Below are 21,083 nucleotides of genomic sequence, written 5' to 3' on the forward strand. Positions count from 1 at the left end.
GCTCAAGAAATTAATTATTATATGCTTATGTTATAATAACATAAAATAACTCTCAAAAATTGAATCCAAAATTATCCATATATATATGTGATAGGAATCATTTAATAGTCCATAAAATGTGTTCATGCAAGTGAAAAGGCACGGGACACTGTTACAACTGCTCCTTAATGATTAAACTTGACAGATAGTAACCCACATGTAAAACATCTGTTTTGCCGCGTTTACATGGCGCGTTTAACGGCATTTTGCCACGCTTTACCGCGTTTTAATAAAAATAGGCAAAGGCGAAAAATGCCTATAAACGAAACGCTGATAAATGCGGGTTACCGCGTTTAGCCACGTTTAGACGCACTTTGCGTCTAAAACGTGGAAATCTTCTGCGTCAGAACCCATTTTTTTGCTTTCAAAGAAACCCTGTTAAATGCAACTGCCTAAAAACGGCAATAAACGAGACTGTGTACATGGCTTCATAGGATAACATTGAATGAGTTCAGGGGAAGTTGAAAAAAGTGTCCAACTGCCTCTTAATGTACGTTTAGCAGTGTCCCGTGTACATGGGGCTTAAGGCTCGGTTCACACTGCATGCCGGTGCGATTCACAGCAGTGGTCCTGTGGGTCCTGGTTCACCATTTCAGGTCTGATTTCAGCCTTGATTTTGGGCTGAATTCAGACCTGAAATGGACCAAAAGACGCACAGGGCACCTGTGCAAATTCGCACTGGAGCCGCATCGGAGATATGTGAACCGGCTCCATAGAGAGCCGGTCACAATCTCCTGCTATTGCAAATTGGATGCAGGGACACTCATCCAATTCGCAATAGTGTGAACCCAGCCTTAAATTTTAAAAGGTCTTATTGCATGTTCACTAAACCCTATACCACTTATAGCACCGTTTAAACTGCATTTGTAGATCCGGTGTGTCACAAAAATATAAGGGTGCAGGCTCTCTTATGCGTAATCCAGAAAGCAGGGAAATTTGAGGGGATGGGAGACACTAGCTCAATAAAAAGAAATGCAAACTGTCTCAGCCTTGAGCTCCAAAAATAAATCTCTATGATTAAGCCCAAATGAGCGGGGCAAAATGCATCAGTACGAAGTTCAGGAGGAGCTCTAGGCTGAGGCCATTCACATTCCTTTTTACTTGTTGAGCTAGTGGTGTGTGGCATCTCTCATCCCTTCATATTTTCCTGTTTTATTGCATGTGTTTCCCTTTAACAGCTAGGACAGATTTAGGCAAACGGCTTTCTGATGTTTATTTTCCTTTTCCAATAAAACAGCTTCAGGGTACATATAAGAATAAAAAATAGGAATTGGATTTGGCTGATGGTTGGAAAAGGGACTTTACTGTATAGGTGACTATCTTGACCACAGAGGTTTACACCCTCCTTTATACTTCATGAACAGCTTGGAGATGCCATCCACTGAGAATTTTCACTTACACCAAATTTACTATTTTCTTAAAACATACAGAAAAACAGCTCAGACCTAGCAGTACACATAATGTTCGAAAACAGGTGCATGCAGGAGACTTCCCATATTCACAAAGGCATTCTAAATGTTGCTCTGTGTGACGGTATCGGTATGATATCCCCGTCAACGTTCCCTTCTTCCCATAACGAAAATCACCCCAATATTCCACGAGGAGGGATATCCCTGGAATCGCCCAGAAAGCCACACATGAGACAAGCTTACTGCTTGAACAACACAGACTTTAATGTTATATCACACAGCTTATATGTCATTTCCAAAACTGTTACAATGACAAATCTCCGCCCCCCTCACACTGGGGCTTCCATACAGATGACTAGGTAGACACAACGGGGCCGATGCTGAAAACACATTTTCTTTAGACAATGACATCAATGACGCTGAGCACTAGCTGTACTGAATACATCAACCAGACCGCTCGACCCCGCATATAGAGAGATAATTACCACAATGAAGCAATCAGAATAATTAACACAAGCCACTTAAACACAGCTCTCCTTCACACAACACAATAGATCAATTAACCTTTAGAAATAGTGAGGGGACATTAGCACGTCAATAACCTGTCAGAGGAATGAATCACATGAAATTCCTTTCTACCTCTACCCAAATGGCTAGCAGGGAGCAGTAAACTGAGACATATAGGCAAATGTATCACAATGGCCCCCCTTTTGCTCCCTGCTCCGGCAAACCCGGTTTGACCTTCCCTGGTCCAGTAGGGTTGACGGGTTCAGAGCTTTTAGTCCGAGGTTAACTCCGTTTGGCATGACTGACCTCCCTTGGCAACTGCTTCAGACTCAGGTATGTCACCGGGTCGTCAGATCACACGCCGGTCAGTCCCCAAGTCTTTGTGCGATCTGCAAAGTCACCAGAAGTCAGTGTGAAGACAGCGAATGGGTCTGTGCGCCGCCGTCTAGGTGTCCCGCTATGGGAGGGGGCAGGTTATGGCTCTGAAGTGACAATCCCAGGAGATTCATAAAAAGAAAAAGTTATATTTGTTGAAATGCTGTAGCACTGGTGCTCAGAGTCCGGGGGGGGGGAGGGGAATCAGAGCCCCATAAGGTCAGCCACCCCCTGCTCCCTCCGCAGCCGCCGGTTCTCCTCTTGGAGCTTCTCCAGCTCCATCTCCAGTTCATGGAGCCTGGGGGGGTCAGCCTGCTGTGACCTCAGGTGGTTGTTCTCCTCCTCCATGCGGCTTATGCACTCCTCCAGCTCTATGTACTCACGGATCAGATCCTGCTTGCTCATGTCCTGCAGGCTCTCCACGTGGTCCTTCATCATCAGGAACTGGGTGGTGGTGTAAGGGGCCACCGGTGGGCCCTTGGCGAACATCTCGGCACGCATCTGGGATGCCCGCTGCGACTCCCTCTCCTCCAGTCGCTTCTTCTCCTCCCAGGTCAGCTTGTTATACGGCTTCCAGGACCTCTTCTTCTTGAAGGGTGGCCGGCGGTGCCTCTTTCTGCCCAGCTCCCTCCAGGGCCCCTCCGGCTCAGGGCTGTCGCCCATGACCAGCTGACAATGGTGTTCCCTGTTGTCCGTAATAACAGATTGTACCATGAGGGCTTCGTAAGGGGTGCCCAATGGTTCTTCCTGACCCAGCTCCTGGGGATCCCAAGCCGAGTCTACACAATGGGCTGCTGCTGGTGGGCGGTACCCAGGTTGAGACCAATTTGACCTGGTGTTGTCATTCATGGGGCAATTCTGCTTGAAGTGACCCAGCTGTTTGCACCGGAAGCAGCGTTGTTCGTTGCCCTCCTGGCGTGGATAGCGAGGGCTAGATGTCACCGGTCTGTTAGGAGGTTGGTATCTAGCGGTTGGTGGGTGTGAGGGCACCGTTTGTGGTGGAGGTTGTTCCTGTGGTGTGACCTGGTTCGTCTTGCGAGTATCTGCATATTCATCCGCCAACTTAGCGGCCTCTGGTAGAGTCATGGGCCTGCGATCTCTCACCCAGTCTTTGACGTCCGTCTGGATGTGATTGTAAAATTGCTCCAGGAGCATTAGTTGCAAAATGTCCTCTGCGGTGGTGGCCTGGCTGCTGTTAGCCCAGTTAGAGGCCGACCGGGACAATTGGCATGCCCATTCCGCATAAGAGTCTTTCGTGGTTTTGCGTGAGTCCCTGAACTTCTGTCGGTGGGACTCTGGGGTTACTGCATAACGAGCCAGGAGCGCTTCTTTAACCCGGGCGTAGCTATGGATATCCTGATCTGGCACGGTACGGAAAGCATCAGAAGCTTTGCCTGACAGTTTGCCTGACAATATTGCAACCCACTCTCCTCTAGCTATTCGGTGCAGGTTACATTGTCGCTCAAAATCCGCCAGGAAGTTATCAATCTCACAGTCCTTTTCATCAAAAGCTTTAAAAGCGCTAAACGGAATCTTCCTTGCGTCTGCTGTGCTGTACTCACTGTTTGGAGAATGTGCGGCTGCTTGTTGGACTGCTGCCAGTTTTAACTGTAGCTCTGCGTCTCTTATTTCTTTAGCCTTCTGTAGTTCTGCGTTTACTAACAGGTCCATCACTTTCAGCACCACATCCGCCGCTGGGTTCGGGCCGAACCACGCTAGCTTCTCTCTCATTAGCTTGTTGGCTGGCGATTCCTCCTCCTGAATCACTGGTGTCTCCATCTCTTGTACTGCTGGCGTTGCTGCAATCCCATCCTCCTGGTCTAGCTCCATTGATTCTGCTATGATGACCCGCTTGGTTTTGTTGCTAGCAATCCTTCCACGAACTTCCAGTAGTTCTTCCAGTGTCTGCTTGGAATCCGGGTGTGAAGGGGAATAGAAGGGAAAAATCCCACTGCTACCAACCAATTGTGACGGTATCGGTATGATATCCCCGTCAACGTTCCCTTCTTCCCATAACGAAAATCACCCCAATATTCCACGAGGAGGGATATCCCTGGAATCGCCCAGAAAGCCACACATGAGACAAGCTTACTGCTTGAACAACACAGACTTTAATGTTATATCACACAGCTTATATGTCATTTCCAAAACTGTTACAATGACAAATCTCCGCCCCCCTCACACTGGGGCTTCCATACAGATGACTAGGTAGACACGACGGGGCCGATGCTGAAAACACATTTTCTTTAGACAATGACATCAATGACGCTGAGCACTAGCTGTACTGAATACATCAACCAGACCGCTCGACCCCGCATATAGAGAGATAATTACCACAATGAAGCAATCAGAATAATTAACACAAGCCACTTAAACACAGCTCTCCTTCACACAACACAATAGATCAATTAACCTTTAGAAATAGTGAGGGGACATTAGCACGTCAATAACCTGTCAGAGGAATGAATCACATGAAATTCCTTTCTACCTCTACCCATATGGCTAGCAGGGAGCAGTAAACTGAGACATATAGGCAAATGTATCACACTCTGATTAAAGCAGGGTACAAAGCATACGCCAGATGGTACCTGGTCCCAAACCGCCTTTCGAAAATGTACCCAAGCTCATCAGGGGTTGTGGCCAGAGGTATGACTTTATCCGTATGGTGATCTTTCCCCAAAGTTCATCACTTTTGGATGAGGATACATACCTTCATATACTTTATGTTCTTAGCGGCCAAAATTGCTATTGTGACTGCATGGAAAAGTCCAGTTATTGAAATGTAAAGTCACGTGGATCGTGTTAAATGAAAAAATTGTTGTTTTGCAAGATAAGTAATCCCTGTTCGAAAAAAAATATGGTCCCCCTGGTTTGCCTATTTGCAGATTCCAGATATACAAGGGCGATTTCAAGGATTGTTGGCGAAAGATCCCCTGATGGACTCACCTTCTCTCTTTCGCTTTTCCTTTTTACACTCTTATTATCCCACTCCCTAATTTTTCTCTCTTTTTTTCTTTCCCTTTCAGTCCTTTTTTTTTGTTCCCTCCCTTCCTACTTTCCTCACCTATGATACCTGCATTATTAGCTGTGGGGACTTGTGACCCCAATAAATGACTTATGCCGTGTACACACAATCGGAAATTCCGCCAAGAAAAGTTTGATGTGAGCGTCGGAAATTCCGACTGTGTGTATGCTCCATCGGACTTTTGCTGTCGGAATTTCCGCCAACAAAAGATTGAGAGCTGGTTCTCTATTTTTCCGACGGAAAAAGTTCCTATCGGAAAATCCGCTCTTCTGTATGCAATTCCGATTCGCAAAAAAAAATGCATGCTCAGAGCAGAAGAGCCGAACTGCCTATAGAACTTCATTGGTCTCAGCTCGTCGTATGTCTTGTACGTCACCACGTTCATGACGGTTGGAATTTCCGACAAGATTTGTGTGACCGTGTGTATGCAACACAAGTTTGAGCCAACATTCCGTCCGAAAAAATCCACGGTTTTCTTGTCGGAATTTCCGATCGTGTGTACGCGGCATTAGATGATGTCTGACAATGGGTAGAGCCTCTGATATCTTATAACACGAGTTAAATGCTCTATCATTTTGCAGACCACTTCATAGAGGTTATATATTATTGATGCTTTGGACGGATCTCATGTATATCATAGACAAATCTGATAAGCTGTCTTTCCTGATGGCTTTCTTCCATTTATTATGGTGTTATTGATCTATATTTTGTAGCTATCCATCACATGGTTGATCTTCCTATCTGTATACAATTATATGGGACCTCATAGATGGTTGATTCCATTTGTCATGCTCCCTCTATGTTCCTCTTTTTGTACATCTACTTTTTGTTTGCTGCTCTGCTCAGTATTGCTCCTTCTTTTTCTTCAGAAAACATTTAATAAAAAATGATTGAAACAGAAATCTAGGTAAATTTTATTAAAACCACACTCACAAGACAAGTGAAAAGTAAACGTAGAACATCGGTACTTAGAGCAAGGTAACTCCCTCGGCTTACTACTTTCCGTGGTATCTGGCTGTCAGCTTTGATTTACACACAGGATGGACTGCAGCTGGTAGAAAGAAAATCTACCTTTATCAAGCTCCGCCCTGTGCGTTACGCCTGGAAACGACTTCTTCCAAGGGGGTCTCCTCACAGCAAAGAGAATGTTCCTTGATATTCAGTCCGAGAAAATACAATTCTCTCTCCCCTTATACCCAGCTCGCATTGGGATTGTAGCTTAATGATCCATAGACTGCCATAGTAACATTTATTTTTTCTAAAAAAAATTGGCAGCTTAGTAAGTGAAACTGACCATTTCCAATTTGGAAAATGTATACTTGGTAACCAAACAAATGCATTTCTAAGATGTTCAACATTTTAGAAACATTTTATATAATAAAAAATAAATTATATAGAACACAAGGGCTTTTATCCACAATTATCCAGCTAGATTCATACTGCCAATTTTCTTTGCACGTTATAACCAAGTTTTAACTGTTTCAAGTTAATAATTTAACTTTTTGGGAAATCACCAAAACAGATGCATACAGAGAGAGTTGTGTGAATCCTTTAATACCTTTTCATCTTTATCTTGTTACTTTTGGCTGGTGTTCTGTTTTAGGTTGTAGCCTTAGTGGATGCTCAGATTGTTTGGTGCTGTTGTAATACTGGGATTCTGTTTTATGTATTTTTTAATTATCACTAGTCGGCCCTCACATTGTTACTGTCAGTGATTATTACAGTTTTTTTCTTACGTCTTTCTTTATTCCTTTAGGTAGACAAGAAAATAATACGAACAGAAATCGGTGTACTGTTACGCCTTTCACATCCAAATATCGTAAGTATTTTTTAGCAACAAGAAATCCTATAAAACTATTTTGGCAGTCTTGTTCAGCTCTTGGGAAGCTGGTTTTAAATATAACAGGGCACACTTTTGCCTTTAACTATAGATGTCCACACATTGCAATCCCAGTAATACCACCAACAACAACTGCACAAACAGATTGTAACATGTTCAGCCACAAATGAGTGTTGGTAGTTTAAAAGTGAATTACAGGCAAACAGGTAAAAACATAAATTAAACCTGGGTAGGTACCGGAGCATGATGGGACTGTGACATCATAAGAGGCCTATATAAATCAGTGCGAACCGTGCACCCGGCATAACAGCGGGAAGAAGCGTTGTGTCAACATCGGAAGAAGAGAAGAAGGCAGAAGACGTCACAGAAGAGCGGGCTGTGCCGCTGCTAGTAATTGAGCTAACACGAAGATAGCGGCGGCCAGCCCCGAAGGAGAAGGCACCGGAGAGCGAGCGGGAGAAGAACCGGAGAGCGGAGAAGATGAAAGAAGACCCCCAGAGATCGGAGAAGACCCCCAGAGAGCAGAGAAGACCCCGGAGAGCGGAAGAGAACCAGACGGCGGTGAAGACCGACACCCCCCCCCCTGCCGAAGAAGGCCCCCCCCCTTCTTGGAAAAGAGCTAAAGAAGAGAGGGGGGGCCCCCGGAGCTGACTAATAAATTACTTTAAAAACCCTGTGTCGTGTGTTTATTTTCTTTTACACTTTGCCTCCAGGTGAATGGGTAGGGGTACACGTAGGGTGGGGGGCCGGTATCTGAGGGCCCCCTTATTAAAGGGGGCTCCCAGATTACGATAAGCCCCCCGCCCGCAGACCCCGACAACCAACGGCCAGGGTTGTCGGGAAGAGGCCCTGTACTTATCAACATGGGGACAGGGTGCTCTGGGGTGGGGGAGGGTGAGGGCATGCGGCCTGGTACGGCTCAGGAGGGGGGGGGGTTGCTCGTCCCCACTCCTTTCCTGACCGGCCGGGCAGCGTGCTTTGGGTACGGGTCTGGTATGGATTGTGGGGGGACCCCCACGCCGGTTTTTTCGGCATAGGGGGGTTCTTCTTACAACCCATACCAGACCTAAGGCCCTGGTATGCCCCTGGGGGGGGGACCCATGCCATTTTTTTATTTAAAATTTGGCGTGGAGTTCCCTCTAAGGATTCATACCAAATGCCGCAGCTAGAATTGGCGGGAATCCAAGTCGGAATCCCCGTCGCTTCTATGACGACTTTGTCTCCATCGCGGCAAGCCAGCTCGGTGCTGGCTCCCACGATGGGGCTCGTAGGTGGTCAATCTCGCCACTGTACATACATTGCTTGCATTTAAAAGAGGAAGTGAACTTCCTTTACTGACTTTTACCTATAGGTAAGCCTATAATAAGGCTTACCTATAGGTAGTGTAAATATCCTATAAATGTGCACCGTTTAGGAGATATTTACATGCAGCCAGTAAAATCACTGGCACATTCGCTCTGAAGGAAGGGCCACCCGTGCTGTTCCTTCAGGACCCTGTGCCGCGAACGGTGGCTCACGCATGCATGTGCGGAGGTGACGTCATTGCGCCACCCACCAGTCACAGAGCCAGAGCCTGTAAACCCAGAGCCAGAGCCTGTAATCCCAGAAGTATGCGATGCATACTAGTCCATTATGACTTTACCTTGCAGGTGCAAAAATAAAACGTGCAACGGTTTACAACATTTTAAAGACATTGGATTATAAGATATTGCACAGGGCAAGAATATGCAGGCTGTATTGTTCTCTCCAAAGCATTGTACACTCTTTTAATTATATAAATAGAATCAGTAAATACATTTTAGCACCACTCAAGTCCATAGTTCTACTCAGGGCTGAAATGCTTGTCAGAACAGGCAATGTCCTCAGCTGTCATTCACTATGAAAACAGTCTGTCCCTGGCCAGACATCAGCATGGAAAAGGCAGACGTGTACCTTTTCAGTGGAAGAAACTGTAATAAATGTCCGCTCACTAGAAAATCTAATTCAAATGGACTTGTTCTGTAATGTTAAAGACATTTACCATAAATCCAAGTAGTGTACTCAGTTCCAATATAGATCATGAACACTTATCTAAATTTACAGAGTTTGTCCAGTTATATATGATGACTAACTACATCATGACCTGGGGAAATGAGAAGCTTCACAGACATATTGGTATCTCACTATTCCCTGTATTTTGGAATGTGTGTTTTTACAAAGTATAGTGCACTTTGAAGTGTAGCTGAAACCAAAACTTTTTATTGGTTTGAGTAGAGTATGGATTGGGGTTTATCTGATGCCCCCATCAGGCATAAGGTTCTTCAGTCACCAATTCTGGTGGTTTTCTCATGGACATGTTAGCTTTATTTTATTTTGTTACTAACCCCTCAGTTGGACTGATTTGGAAGTCTCGAAGTTTAAAGACTTCATGTGTCCCTCAATGGACAAGATAGAAAGTACGCATTTGTACTGTTTTATACTATTTGTATTGTAAAATTATTTTCTTGGAGTTCATTGAGGGATACAGACCCCACCAACTTAGTGCTTTGGATTATGCTCTTAGTGCTGCTTTGCTACAAATCTAAAGCTTACTGGTAGTCAATGTGGTTATCCTGGGCATTTTTTGTGTTTGCCAGTGTACAATACTCCTTTCCAATCTGCAGCTCTGCAATTCTCTGTAAAATGCAAGGCAATATGGCTACCTGGAGTTGTTCTGAAAATGTGTACAGAACTCTCCCCCATACCGCCCCCCCCTCCCCCCTCCACCAGAAAATCAATTTCCTGCTGGTGTGATTGGCTCACTGATTTTTCAAGAAGTCTACACTAAGATACAAATCAGATTTTAGGCATCCCCCTGCAACAAAAATTAAATTTTTAGTGAGATACTCCCAATAGAAATTCATGTCTAAAGAGGTGCAGACACTACAACTTTCCTCATTAGAGCAGGTGCAGGTGGAGTTAGGCCGCATACACACGATCGGTCAAAACCGAGGAAAACGGACTGAAGGTCCGTTTTCATCGGTCCAAATCGATCGTGTGTGGGCCCCATCGGTCAGTTATCCTTCTGTCAAAAAATTTAGAACTTGCTTTAAAATTTAACCGATGGACGCCTAACCGATAGGTCAAAACCGATCGTTAGTATGCAAAAGCATCGGTTAAAAACCTGCGCATGCTCAGAATCAAGTCGACGCATGCTTGGAAGCCTTGAACATCGTTTTTTTCAGCACGTCGTTGTGTTTTACATCACGGCGTTCTGACACGATTGGTTAATTAACCGATGGTGTGTAGGCGCATCAGACCATCAGTCAGCTTCATCGGTTAACAGATGACAACGGTCCTTCAGACCGTTCTCATCAGATGGACTGATCGTGTGTACGTGGCCTAACTCTTCAAAGACATTATGAGTCCGATTGGTTGCTTTTGACAGAAAGTAGAAACGTTTTTATTTTATCAGACGATTTGCTAAAAATATAAATGATACTGGTATACTCAAACACCAATACCATAATGTCAGAAGATGAGTGAATTAAACGAAAATAAATCTCCACCACGTGACAATCCACCAAAATTTTGAAGTGATCCCTCCACCGTTGTAGATGGCTACTCTCACCTTCATATATGGACCACTGAGTTAACAGATGGTCAATAAAGCAAATCAAATAGGCAGGTCATGAACAGGAACCAGGCTGATGTATTAGATCCTCATAAGACAACCAAACCGCAAAGGACAGGTGCATGTAAAGAGATAATCACAGACTAAGTGCTCACTGTTACAATGTGTGGATTTATTCTTTAAAAGAAGCAAAAGTCAGGCTACTCACATTTGGCCAGACAAAAAACGGCATGAAGTAACAATCTTTAGGAATGAACAGCAGATGAGCGACGTGATGTTTCAGGCTCCTAAACCACCGGACGCGTTACGTTATATCAACTTCCTCAGTAAATTAGTAATACATGAGGAGACTGAAGGAGTGAGCTGAGAGGTACAGAGATAGATTTGGGTATCGTCAGCATAGAGATGGTATTGGAAGCCATGGGAGGCTATCAACTGACCCGAGGAGGTGCAAATAAAAAAATAGGAGAGGTCCAAAAACAGAACCTTAGGGGGCCCCAACAGAGAATGGAAGAATTGTAAGTAACGCTAAAGGTAAGGTTGGATAAGTAGGTAGAGAAACAGCGAAGAGTACAGTCACGGAGACCAAAGATTTTTAAGGAGGAGGGGTGGTCAACCGTATTAAAGTCAGCAGAAGGGTCCAGGAATAGAAGTACAGAATAGTGTCCATTGTTTTTTTGGCCATTAGTGGATCATTTGTTAGTTTTAGGAGAGCTGTTTCTGTTGAGTATTGAGGACGAAATCCAGACTGAAGGGGATCAAGAAGGCTATTCTCAGCGAGGTGGATGCTCAGTCGGTAGTAGACCAGATGTTCAAGGAGTTTGTATAAAAAGGGAAGCAGGAAAATGGGGCATAGGTTGTTATGATTGGTGGGAACTAGTGAGGGCTTTTTAAGTATAGGACTGACTAATGCATGTTTAATAGAGTTGGGGAGCGTGCCAGATAAGAGAGAGATTGAAGATGTGGGTTAGAGAGTGTAGAATGGAGCCAGAGGGTGAACGTAGCATCTGCGAGGGAACTGGATCTAGAGGGCAGGTGGTTAGTTGGATGATAGCAAGTAGTTTAGCAACATCATCTATAGTGGTGGGGTTGAATGAGGGAAGTAATTATTCTACATGTGGGCATGAAGTGTAAAGCGTAGAATGTATCTGTACAGCAGAGATCTCCTCACAAATTGTATGTGTATTAATAGAGTGTGTGATATTATCATAACCAGTATTAATATTTAATATCATTCACCTACAGATCAAATTGAAGGAGATTTTTGAAACCCCTGCAGAAATTAGTCTTGTTCTTGAACTGGTGACGGGAGGAGAACTGTTTGACAGGTGAGGATTGAAATTGCAGAGCAGAATTTGATGGCTCTTAATAATGCTGGTACATGAAAATGCAAGGTGATGTCCACTTTATAGACATGTTAGGCTATTCAATACAAGTAAATACATGTTATTACCATAAGACCCCTAGGCCAGACGCCTATAGAACTGCCCTCATTCCTGTGTCCATGTTTTCCTGTTGTTAATTGTTCCTCAGGAAGACCTCCTTGTAATCCAGGCATACTTCTATGTCCTTCAAATTGGTTTGTTTTCATGCCAGAGAAAGTACAGCTTCCACTGTACTTCCTGGCTGCTTTGGCTGTAGGTCTCATAGTCCCCGCGCTATGGACCTCCCCCCCCCTTTCTTTTTCTTTAGGCCATTCACAAAATACACAACCCCAGACTCTGTTTTGTGACTGTCCTGGAGTAGAGGTAGGTAGGGACATGGTCATAGTGCTGGGGTCAGGGAGATTATATCTGTTTAAAAACAGATTAGCCAGGAAGTACAACAGGAACTGTACTTCCTCTGACATGTAAAAAAACGAATTTTCAGGACATAGACATATAAGTGCTGGCAACCTGTGATGGTAATTTTGCCAAAAGTTTGGCTTTAGGCCCCTTTAACACTTGTACGACTTCAAAGTCGTGCGACTTTGTCGCAATTTCACGGCCGTGATTTTACAGCGATCTCACACGATTTTGGATCAGTACCACTTTGCCACAACTTTGGCATTAACCAATGAAAACATACATGGTGTGAGGTAATTCCTTGTCCTGCCATAGTTGTTTCCAGTTCCTGTTTGCTTCCTGGTTGTTGTGGTGTGGTGTGGTGTGTTGTGACAGAAAATGTTTGCTACTCAATATATTGCCACAGCAGTTGTCATTGCTGCTGCAGCAGTAGCAGTGCATGAGGAAGAAGAGGAGGAGAAGCGGAGGACAAGGACATCTCTTTTTTTGGGCTGTTTGGAGCACATTGTTCCTGAAGGAATAACCAGGAAGGGAATGTGTGCTAGAAAAATGTGCTTGGGAGGGGCTACAATGTTGAAAGGATTGGGTGGGACAAGGGTCAAAAAGCTGCTTGTGCTTACAGCTTGTGCTTACAAAATCGTACTGAAATCGTACTGAAGTCGTGTCTATATTATTCAGGTACGATTTGCATGCTACTTGAGGGTTTAACATTGAGGTCTTTGGACATCAACTCGCATGGAAGTTGGACCAAAGTAGTGCAAGGACTACTTTGAAGTCGGCAGGACTTAATATGAATGGAAGTCATTGGAAATCATGGAGAATGACTTGTCATGCGATTTTTCAGTCCAAAATTGTGGGACAAGTTGTATAAGTGTATACTTGTGTCTTTTTTCAACCTGACTAACTATGTAAGTGTGAAAGGGTACTTAACCTTACCATACTTGTTACAGTCTGACTATACACTTTTTGTACAATTTCCTTTAGATTTACCAAAGCAATGAATAGAAGAACCTACGTAAACTACACCTAAAATATTAGATAAGGAGATTGTAAAGTTAGATTGTAATTGCATGGTGAGCTTTATACAGTGGTTCTGCCCTCCCTCAGTTCAAGTATATATAAAGCATTCTCTATGTGGCTACTGTTGCAGTAATGCTGAAAATAAATTATACAGCATACCAATTTACTTTCCTACACATGCTGGTTAGTGAGCCTCAGTATTGCACATTGAGACTCGCTAGCCTCAGTAGACGCATGCAATGGGTAAATCATGTTTTATGCCTGTATATAAAGTGTTAGGAGTTTGTTAAGACTAATTTAACAATTTTTTAATACAGTTATTCAAGTCCTTAGCAGAGTTTAGTATTTATGAGGCATTATCATACTATTAAAATAAACATTTGATGGTTCTTAGTATCTAAAAACATCTTTATACAGAGCATTAGCTATGTAATCAGCAGTGCTTTAGTGGAAGCACACTGCCTTTAATCAACATGCTTTTTTATCTTTCATGAGTGACTGATTGCCATAAAATGTACATTATCAGCCTCATACTGAGTAGTCAAAGTGCTCAACTAAGCAATTTAATTGATATGTATCTAGCTCCAACCACTTGAATGTCCCAAAGGAACACCAAAGTATGGGTATGCTTATTTCTGTCCGATTTTGGATGAACTTTTGTTAAAGCCTACTTTCTCTTTTTTTAAAAATCCATTTTCTTCAATGTGGTCTATTGTTTATTAAATATGGGTGCAGTAAAATATTTAGTAGGTAATTAGTTCATTACAGCAAATTATTGTAGAAAATGGCACTTGGATTTCTCCTAGTAAATGTAAAGAGACTGTTGATTGTGTCATTTTGCCCATTCAATACTAATTTCCTAAACTTTCCTAAGCCATCCTAACCCTATGTAGCTTTGTATTGGATGGAGCTTACACAATGTAGATGATGTCATCCTTTCCCTTACATCACAGTGTTTCGGACAGATGATTGGCCATTCAGGTACAGAACAGTGTTTGATATGAGGCCCCGTACACACGGCCGAGGAACTCGACGTGCCAAACACATCGAGTTCCTCGGCCAGTTCAGCCCTGAAGCCGCCGAGGAGCTCGGCGGGCCGAGAGCTCCCATAGAACAACGAGGAAATAGAGAACATGTTCTCTATTTCCTCGTCGGCTTCCTCGGCGAAATTGTGCACACGGCCGGGTTTCTCGGCAGAATTCAGCCAGAAACTCGGTCGGAAGCTGAATTCTGCCGAGAAAACTGGTCGTGTGTACGGGGCCTGAGTAGATCCCATGCTCCCCCCATGCAGGAACATTGCATATTTCACTGCGGCTTCAATAGATCAATGCAGCTGTGGAGAAGCATTGTGAACATGAATTTCTAACAATATCAGCAATTATTTGCTTTTATCAAATAGATATAACAAAATGCATCCATAAGTATATTAAAAGACCGAAATGGAACAAATAAGATAAGTTAATTATTTGGGTTTACAGACACTTTAAGTTAGCCACTTTCCCTTTGCTAATAGATTATGACAGCACACTATTGAATGTTCATGTATAATTAATTCCAAGGCATTTAATTATGTTCAAAATAATTAACCTTTAATAATCAAACTTATTTAGTACTGAATATTTTATATCTTGCAGTTACTTGCTGTTTCCAAATTTCCTCCTAGTTTTAAAAGACTTTATTATTATTGTTAATTATGTTCCGTATATACTCGAGTATAAGCCGACCCGAATATAAGCTGAGGCACCTAATTTTACCACAAAAGAATGGGAAAACGTATTGACTCGAGTATAAGCCTAGGGTGTCCATCTGCATGCCTCACTGTGCCTCACTTTGCCTCACTGTGTCCATGTGCATGCCTCACTGTGTCCATGTGCATGCCTCACTGTGTCCATGCCTCACTGTGTCCATGCCTCACTGTGTCCATGCCTTACTGTGTCCATGCCTCACTGTGCCCATGCTTTACTGTGCCCATGACTAGACTGACATTTAACATGGGAATCTATGGAAGGGGTGCCCGGCTTTGAAAAATTGGTGCTCCCCAGCCGTAGGTCCCCCAGACAACAAACTTTGCACACTCGTAGAGGAGAAATGGGGCTACCTGTGAGCCTAGTTCCGGGTCCAGGAGACCTACAACCGACTGGTACCTGGTCCCAAAATCACCAGAGAAATGACCGTTTAAGAAAGACAGGGGGAACATGTCATGCCCTCTCAGAGGTGACATTACAGCGCTGGAGGGCTGAGTATTTCATAATGTGCTAGTAGGCGATGTCTACTAGCACATAATGCCATTGTCTTGCAGTTTTTTTTGTTTGTTTTTTTGCAACATCAACGGTTTAGAAGGGGGGAAGGGTTTAAAAACTCTGAAAGAAAAAAATTGACAGCTGTCCACAGAACAGGAATTAGAAGGGAATCTCCTGCCAGTGAATACATGTTTTGTTACACTAAAATGGCGACCACCCCAACTTATAGGTAGCTTTTAGAATAAGGTGCACATGGAAGGGCCATGCACACAACAACAACAAAAAAAAAAAAAACAGGGGGGTTGATTAACTAAAGGCGAATAGACTGTGCACTTTGCTAGTGCAGTTGCACTCATTTTCCCTAGAGCATAGTGACTGTGGTGAAGCATTAAGCACATGATTGAAAGCAGGGGCAGCCAGTCCATTGTGGGCGCTTGGGCGCCGCCCTCCATATCCATGTGCCCAGGGCCAGTCACTATGTTCTAGGGACAGTGGCAGTTTTTTTAAGCACCTGATTAGAACCAGAGGCTCTGATAGGCTTCAAAATAGCGTGAGACGCATAGCATTGCGTTTGGAACCCATCTAGTTGTGTTGCAACAGCAAATGAATATACACTGTCACCCAATTGGCTGAAAGGACAGGCAATCCTATTGAATGATATATAGAGAGAGCAGACTGCGCAAAGGAGCATACAATTTACAAAGCAGCTGAACACTGAAGGTCAATAAAATCCTTAAACAGAGTACATAGAAAAAAGCAGTGCAGCGCTACAAACAAAACACACAAAAAATAAAATAAAATAAAATAAAATGGCCAAAGTCCAAAAAATGATCAATCGGAGTGAAGAAAGGGTTAAACTGACTCCTGGGACCTCACTGAGGTGTTCAGATGTAAACTCATTAAAACACAGCAAACAGGTATCCTTAAATAGAAGTACAAGCCGCTCACCTGAACGAATGGACCTGTGTGTGAGCAGCAGGTCAAATGCGCTGTCCCTCAAATGAGGGGGGGTTTAGATATAGCGGCGCCTCCTCGAATTATCCCTTTCTCCAAAAGTCTCCAGAAGATGGATGGTCATCCGATACACTCTCACGTGGAATGGTGTCATGGAAGGGTATAAAGCAGACACATAGTGCTCTCCGTATGATCACAATAACAATAAAATGTATTAAAAAGATGGGGTACTCACAAATAAAGCACTATATCCTAGTGCATGGAAAATGAGCGTACAACAATAAAAAGACCAGGTAGGTGGCTGTCCTGACATCAAATGAAAGCCCCCCTGGAGGCACTGCTTTTTTCTATGGATCCTATTGAATGCCTAGGAGGAGGGGAGGAGAAGCACGGCGGAAGCCAGGAGGAGAAGAACGACTGGCCGATGCCTGGATGCCGATCCCCACCGCTCCCTGGATGCCCGATCCCTGCCGCTGCTCCTCAGATGCCCACCACCTAGATAGGTTAGGTACCAGTGGACCGGCTGGCAGACAGCCGGGGGGAATCGGGGAGGGTTTGAGTTGCTGCGAAGGGGGGTTGTTTTGGTTGTTTGCCGCCCCTAATCTACATGCAGGGCACCAGACACATGATTAGAGCCCAAGGCTCTAATTGGCTAAAAAAAAGGTTGGGCTCGGGGCGCAGATAATTGTTCCCACCCAGTTGTGTGACAATAGCAAATTAATATTCGCTATTGTCTTCCTGACTCTCCACCTGGCCAATCAGGAAACAGGTCCGATTGAGATCCGATTGACCAGGGAGTCTTAAAACCCACTTCCTGTGCGGCTGGGAGGAGAAGCAACAGCCAGAGCGAGGAGTAGCAACCCTACCCCGGATCCTCCTCCTCTGCCTCCTAAGGTAAGGAGGCTTCTGATCGCTGCCTTCCCATCCGTCTCCCGCGTGGGGGGTTCTGATCGTTGGTTTGCCACCACCCCAAATATTGAGCACCAGCCGCCACTGGTAGGTAAGCCCGCAGGGAGTTTATCTCTCCTTAAAGGCACGGGGACACACCACAAGCCCAGCACAATAGCATCTGATGTATCCCTGTGTCTGTTTTGTTGACAGCTGTCAAATGTTGAATTTCCTATAACTTTTGTGAGATTTTCTGTGATTTTCTCTTTACCTATGGGACATGAAATAACTAGTAAAAATGTGACAAGTGTTCTAAATCCTACTTCCCCCAACTTCATCCAAAAAAATATATATTTTGTATGAATTTCCACTTTAAGTGCCATACAAAATGTAACTGTAAAATTCAGTTTTCCTGCAAAGCATTGATATGTTGGCACATTATTGAGAGCAGACGCCACTGTCATTGGAACTGCAGGAGGTGCAGCTGCTCTGACTGTTAAGGGTCAGTTTAGGCCAAAGTAGTCTAAGCATTCCAATTGTCCGCCATTGCCAGAGAAGGAAGTTGGTTTTATTGTGGATCCATTGTTTGAAATAATGTAACCTTTACTTACTAGTTATGCTTTTTTTAAGACATGTCTCTTGTGTTTTTTCCAGGATTGTGGAAAAAGGATATTATAGTGAGCGAGATGCTGCTGATGCTGTGAAACAGATTTTAGAAGCTGTTGCGGTAAGTGTTTTGTTTTATCATAATAATATATTTCTGTTTTTGAAATTATTGGTTAAGCGAGGAGAAAAAGAAAGCGTATGTTGATCAGTTTTTCCATCAATGTATTTTATTTAAAGGGCCATCCACCAAAAACGAATATTTCAATTATTGGTAGATGCTGGAGGTTTAAAGCTGGACTCCGAGGAAGAGGAAAAACCATTGTACTTGTGCTTCACTCACAATGGCAGGTTAAGATCTTAGGGTACCAGCAAAACAGACTTCTACTTACCATATTGCCTAGTACACACGACCGGTTTTTCAGTCGGATAATAAACCAACGGTTTTCCCGACAAGAATTCCTCTCAGCCTGCCTTGCATACACACGCTCAGACAAAAGCCAGACGGTCCAAAACGCGGTGACGTACAAGACATACGCAGCACTATAAAGGGGAAGTTCCATTCCAACGGTGCCACCCTTTGGGCTGCTTTTGCTGATCCTCGTTATAGTAAAAATTTGGTGAGAGACGATTTGCTTTTCAGTCTTCGTGCTTTTCAGTCCGTTACAGCGTGAAAAAAATGTGCTAACTCCATTACGAACGCTAGTTTTACCTGAAAGAGCGCTCCAGTCTCATACTTGATTCTGGGCATGCGCGGTTTTCTGCCCGTCGGATTTTTGGCCTGATGGGAAAAAAGAGATTCTGATCTCTTTTTTGTCTGGCAGATTTCTCGACTGAAAAACTGCGATGGAGCATACACTTAGGCATACACCTGACGAAAAGCTTTCATAGCAGTTTTCCAGTCTGAAAAAACGGTCGTGTGTACGAGGCATATCTCTTGCTCCAGCGGGCTCGCTCCAAGCAATGGAACCCACTGCAGTCTGTTCTCCAAGGCGCTCTAGCGGTCGCAGGCACTCTGACATTATCAAGTACAATGCAGGGCCAGTAGTTCAGCATTGTATATTTTGATGCCAAGGGCCGTGTGGGGGATCAGGTATGGAAAAATCATTAACAGGCAAATGCACAACCCCCTGCGCTTGAAAGTGGTTCCCAGAGGTAGTAGACTCTTATTTATGTATATACGTTCTGGCTTTCACAGACATGCCATGCTTTGCTGCCCTCTCAAGATCAGGGAAGTCTGGACACACTGCAGCCATGGAACAAACGGAGGGAGCACCAGCCCAGTGCATTATCCTCAAAATATATTTTATTGTTACAAAGTAATAGTAGATAATATACTTACAAACCATCAAAGGTTCTCATAATAAATTAGCTTCAAGTCCTCCATACATCACTTTTCATAGAGGGACAGTAAAGCCTCATACACACGATTGGACTTCCATCCGACTTTTCCGTGGATTTTTGTCCGAATGGGCGCTGGCCGTAAACTTGTGCTGCATACACACAGCAGAACATTTTCAGCCAACTTTCACCAAATCACGTGGTTTTTCAGCTCTTTACCACTACCCTTTGGGCAACTTCTGCTATTGTTGTCTGATCTTTAGCATGCGTGTTTGTACTTTGGACTTTAGTCCGATGGACGTGTGTACACACGATCGGATTATCCTCCATCGGACATTTGAAAGTTTAAGAGCATGCAAAGCGAACATTTGTCCGATGAAAAACCGAAAACAATTGTCCGATGGAGCATACACTCGGTCGGATTGTCCGAAAAAACATGTCCGTAGGACCGTTGTTGTCAAAAAGTCGGATCGTGTGTATGGGCCTTATGAATCCGACAGGCTAGCACATTACGAGGGACTTACCCTCTTCCTCAGAGCCCAGGACTTCAGTTCTCAGGCAACAAGGGGGCCTGGAATAAGCAAAGTTGGGAAAAAACACCCCACAGTGGCAGACGTAGCCCCTGTGCAAGTAAATGTTTTTCCCTTCCCCTTCCTTTTGTTTCACAGTATAAGGCAACAGTTGTATCCGACTTGTCACCTCTCCATGTTAAAGTGGCAGCAGGAGGGGGATTGGAGGGTCCCTATACCCACCTGAACTACAACTTGTGTATCTGAGCATTTAGGGCCAGATTCTCAGAGACTTACGTTGGCGTATCAGTAGATACGCCGTCGTAAGTCTGAATCTGCGCCGTCGTAAATTTAAGCGTATTCTGGAAACCAGATACTCTTAAATTAGGCTAAGATACGAGCGGCGTAAGTCTCCTACGCCGTCGTATCTTAGGGTGCATATTTACGCTGGCCGCTAGGTGGCGCTTCCGTTAAGTTTGGCGTAGAATATGCAAATGACTAGATACGCCGATTCACGAACATACGTGCACCCGTCGCAATTAGTTACGCCGTTTACGTTAGAGATACGCTGGCATAAAGATAAAGCTGGTCTCTAGGTGGCGCATCCCATGCAAAGTATGGACGTCGGAACAAGCGTATCTTTTTACGTCATTTGCGTAAGTCGTACGCGAATAGTGCTGTGCGTAAATTACGTTCACGTCATCGGGCTTTTGTCAAGCTTGCATTAAACTACCTGGAGGTTATATGTGTTTGCTATAGATTCTAACTATTTTGTATGGTATATATACACAGGGCTTTTTTTCAGCTGGAACTTGGTGGAACACAGTTCCACCATCTCCAGCTCAGGCCATCTGCTCCCTGCTCACCACTATTGCTCTGTGGGAGCCAAGATGTCACACAGAAGCCAGACTTCTGTGTTTACAAGTTACAGCTTGGCTCCTTCAGGTCTAATCTCCT

The 21,083-nt window shown here is 44.1% G+C and overlaps 1 protein-coding gene across 1 annotated transcript in view; it reads left to right on the forward strand.

Annotated features, from left to right (window-relative positions):
• The window catches only part of CAMK4 (calcium/calmodulin dependent protein kinase IV), a 263,753-nt gene that overhangs the window by 139,967 nt on the left and 102,703 nt on the right, over positions 1-21,083 (forward strand). Inside the window, exons 3-5 of the mRNA XM_040343331.1 lie at positions 7,112-7,174; positions 12,033-12,115; positions 18,328-18,400. Coding sequence (XP_040199265.1) covers positions 7,112-7,174; positions 12,033-12,115; positions 18,328-18,400 — 219 coding nt within the window. The remainder of the gene's footprint in view (positions 1-7,111; positions 7,175-12,032; positions 12,116-18,327; positions 18,401-21,083) is intronic.

This window comes from Rana temporaria, chromosome 1 (genome assembly GCF_905171775.1).
Source record: "Rana temporaria chromosome 1, aRanTem1.1, whole genome shotgun sequence".
NCBI lineage: Eukaryota > Metazoa > Chordata > Amphibia > Anura > Ranidae > Rana > Rana temporaria.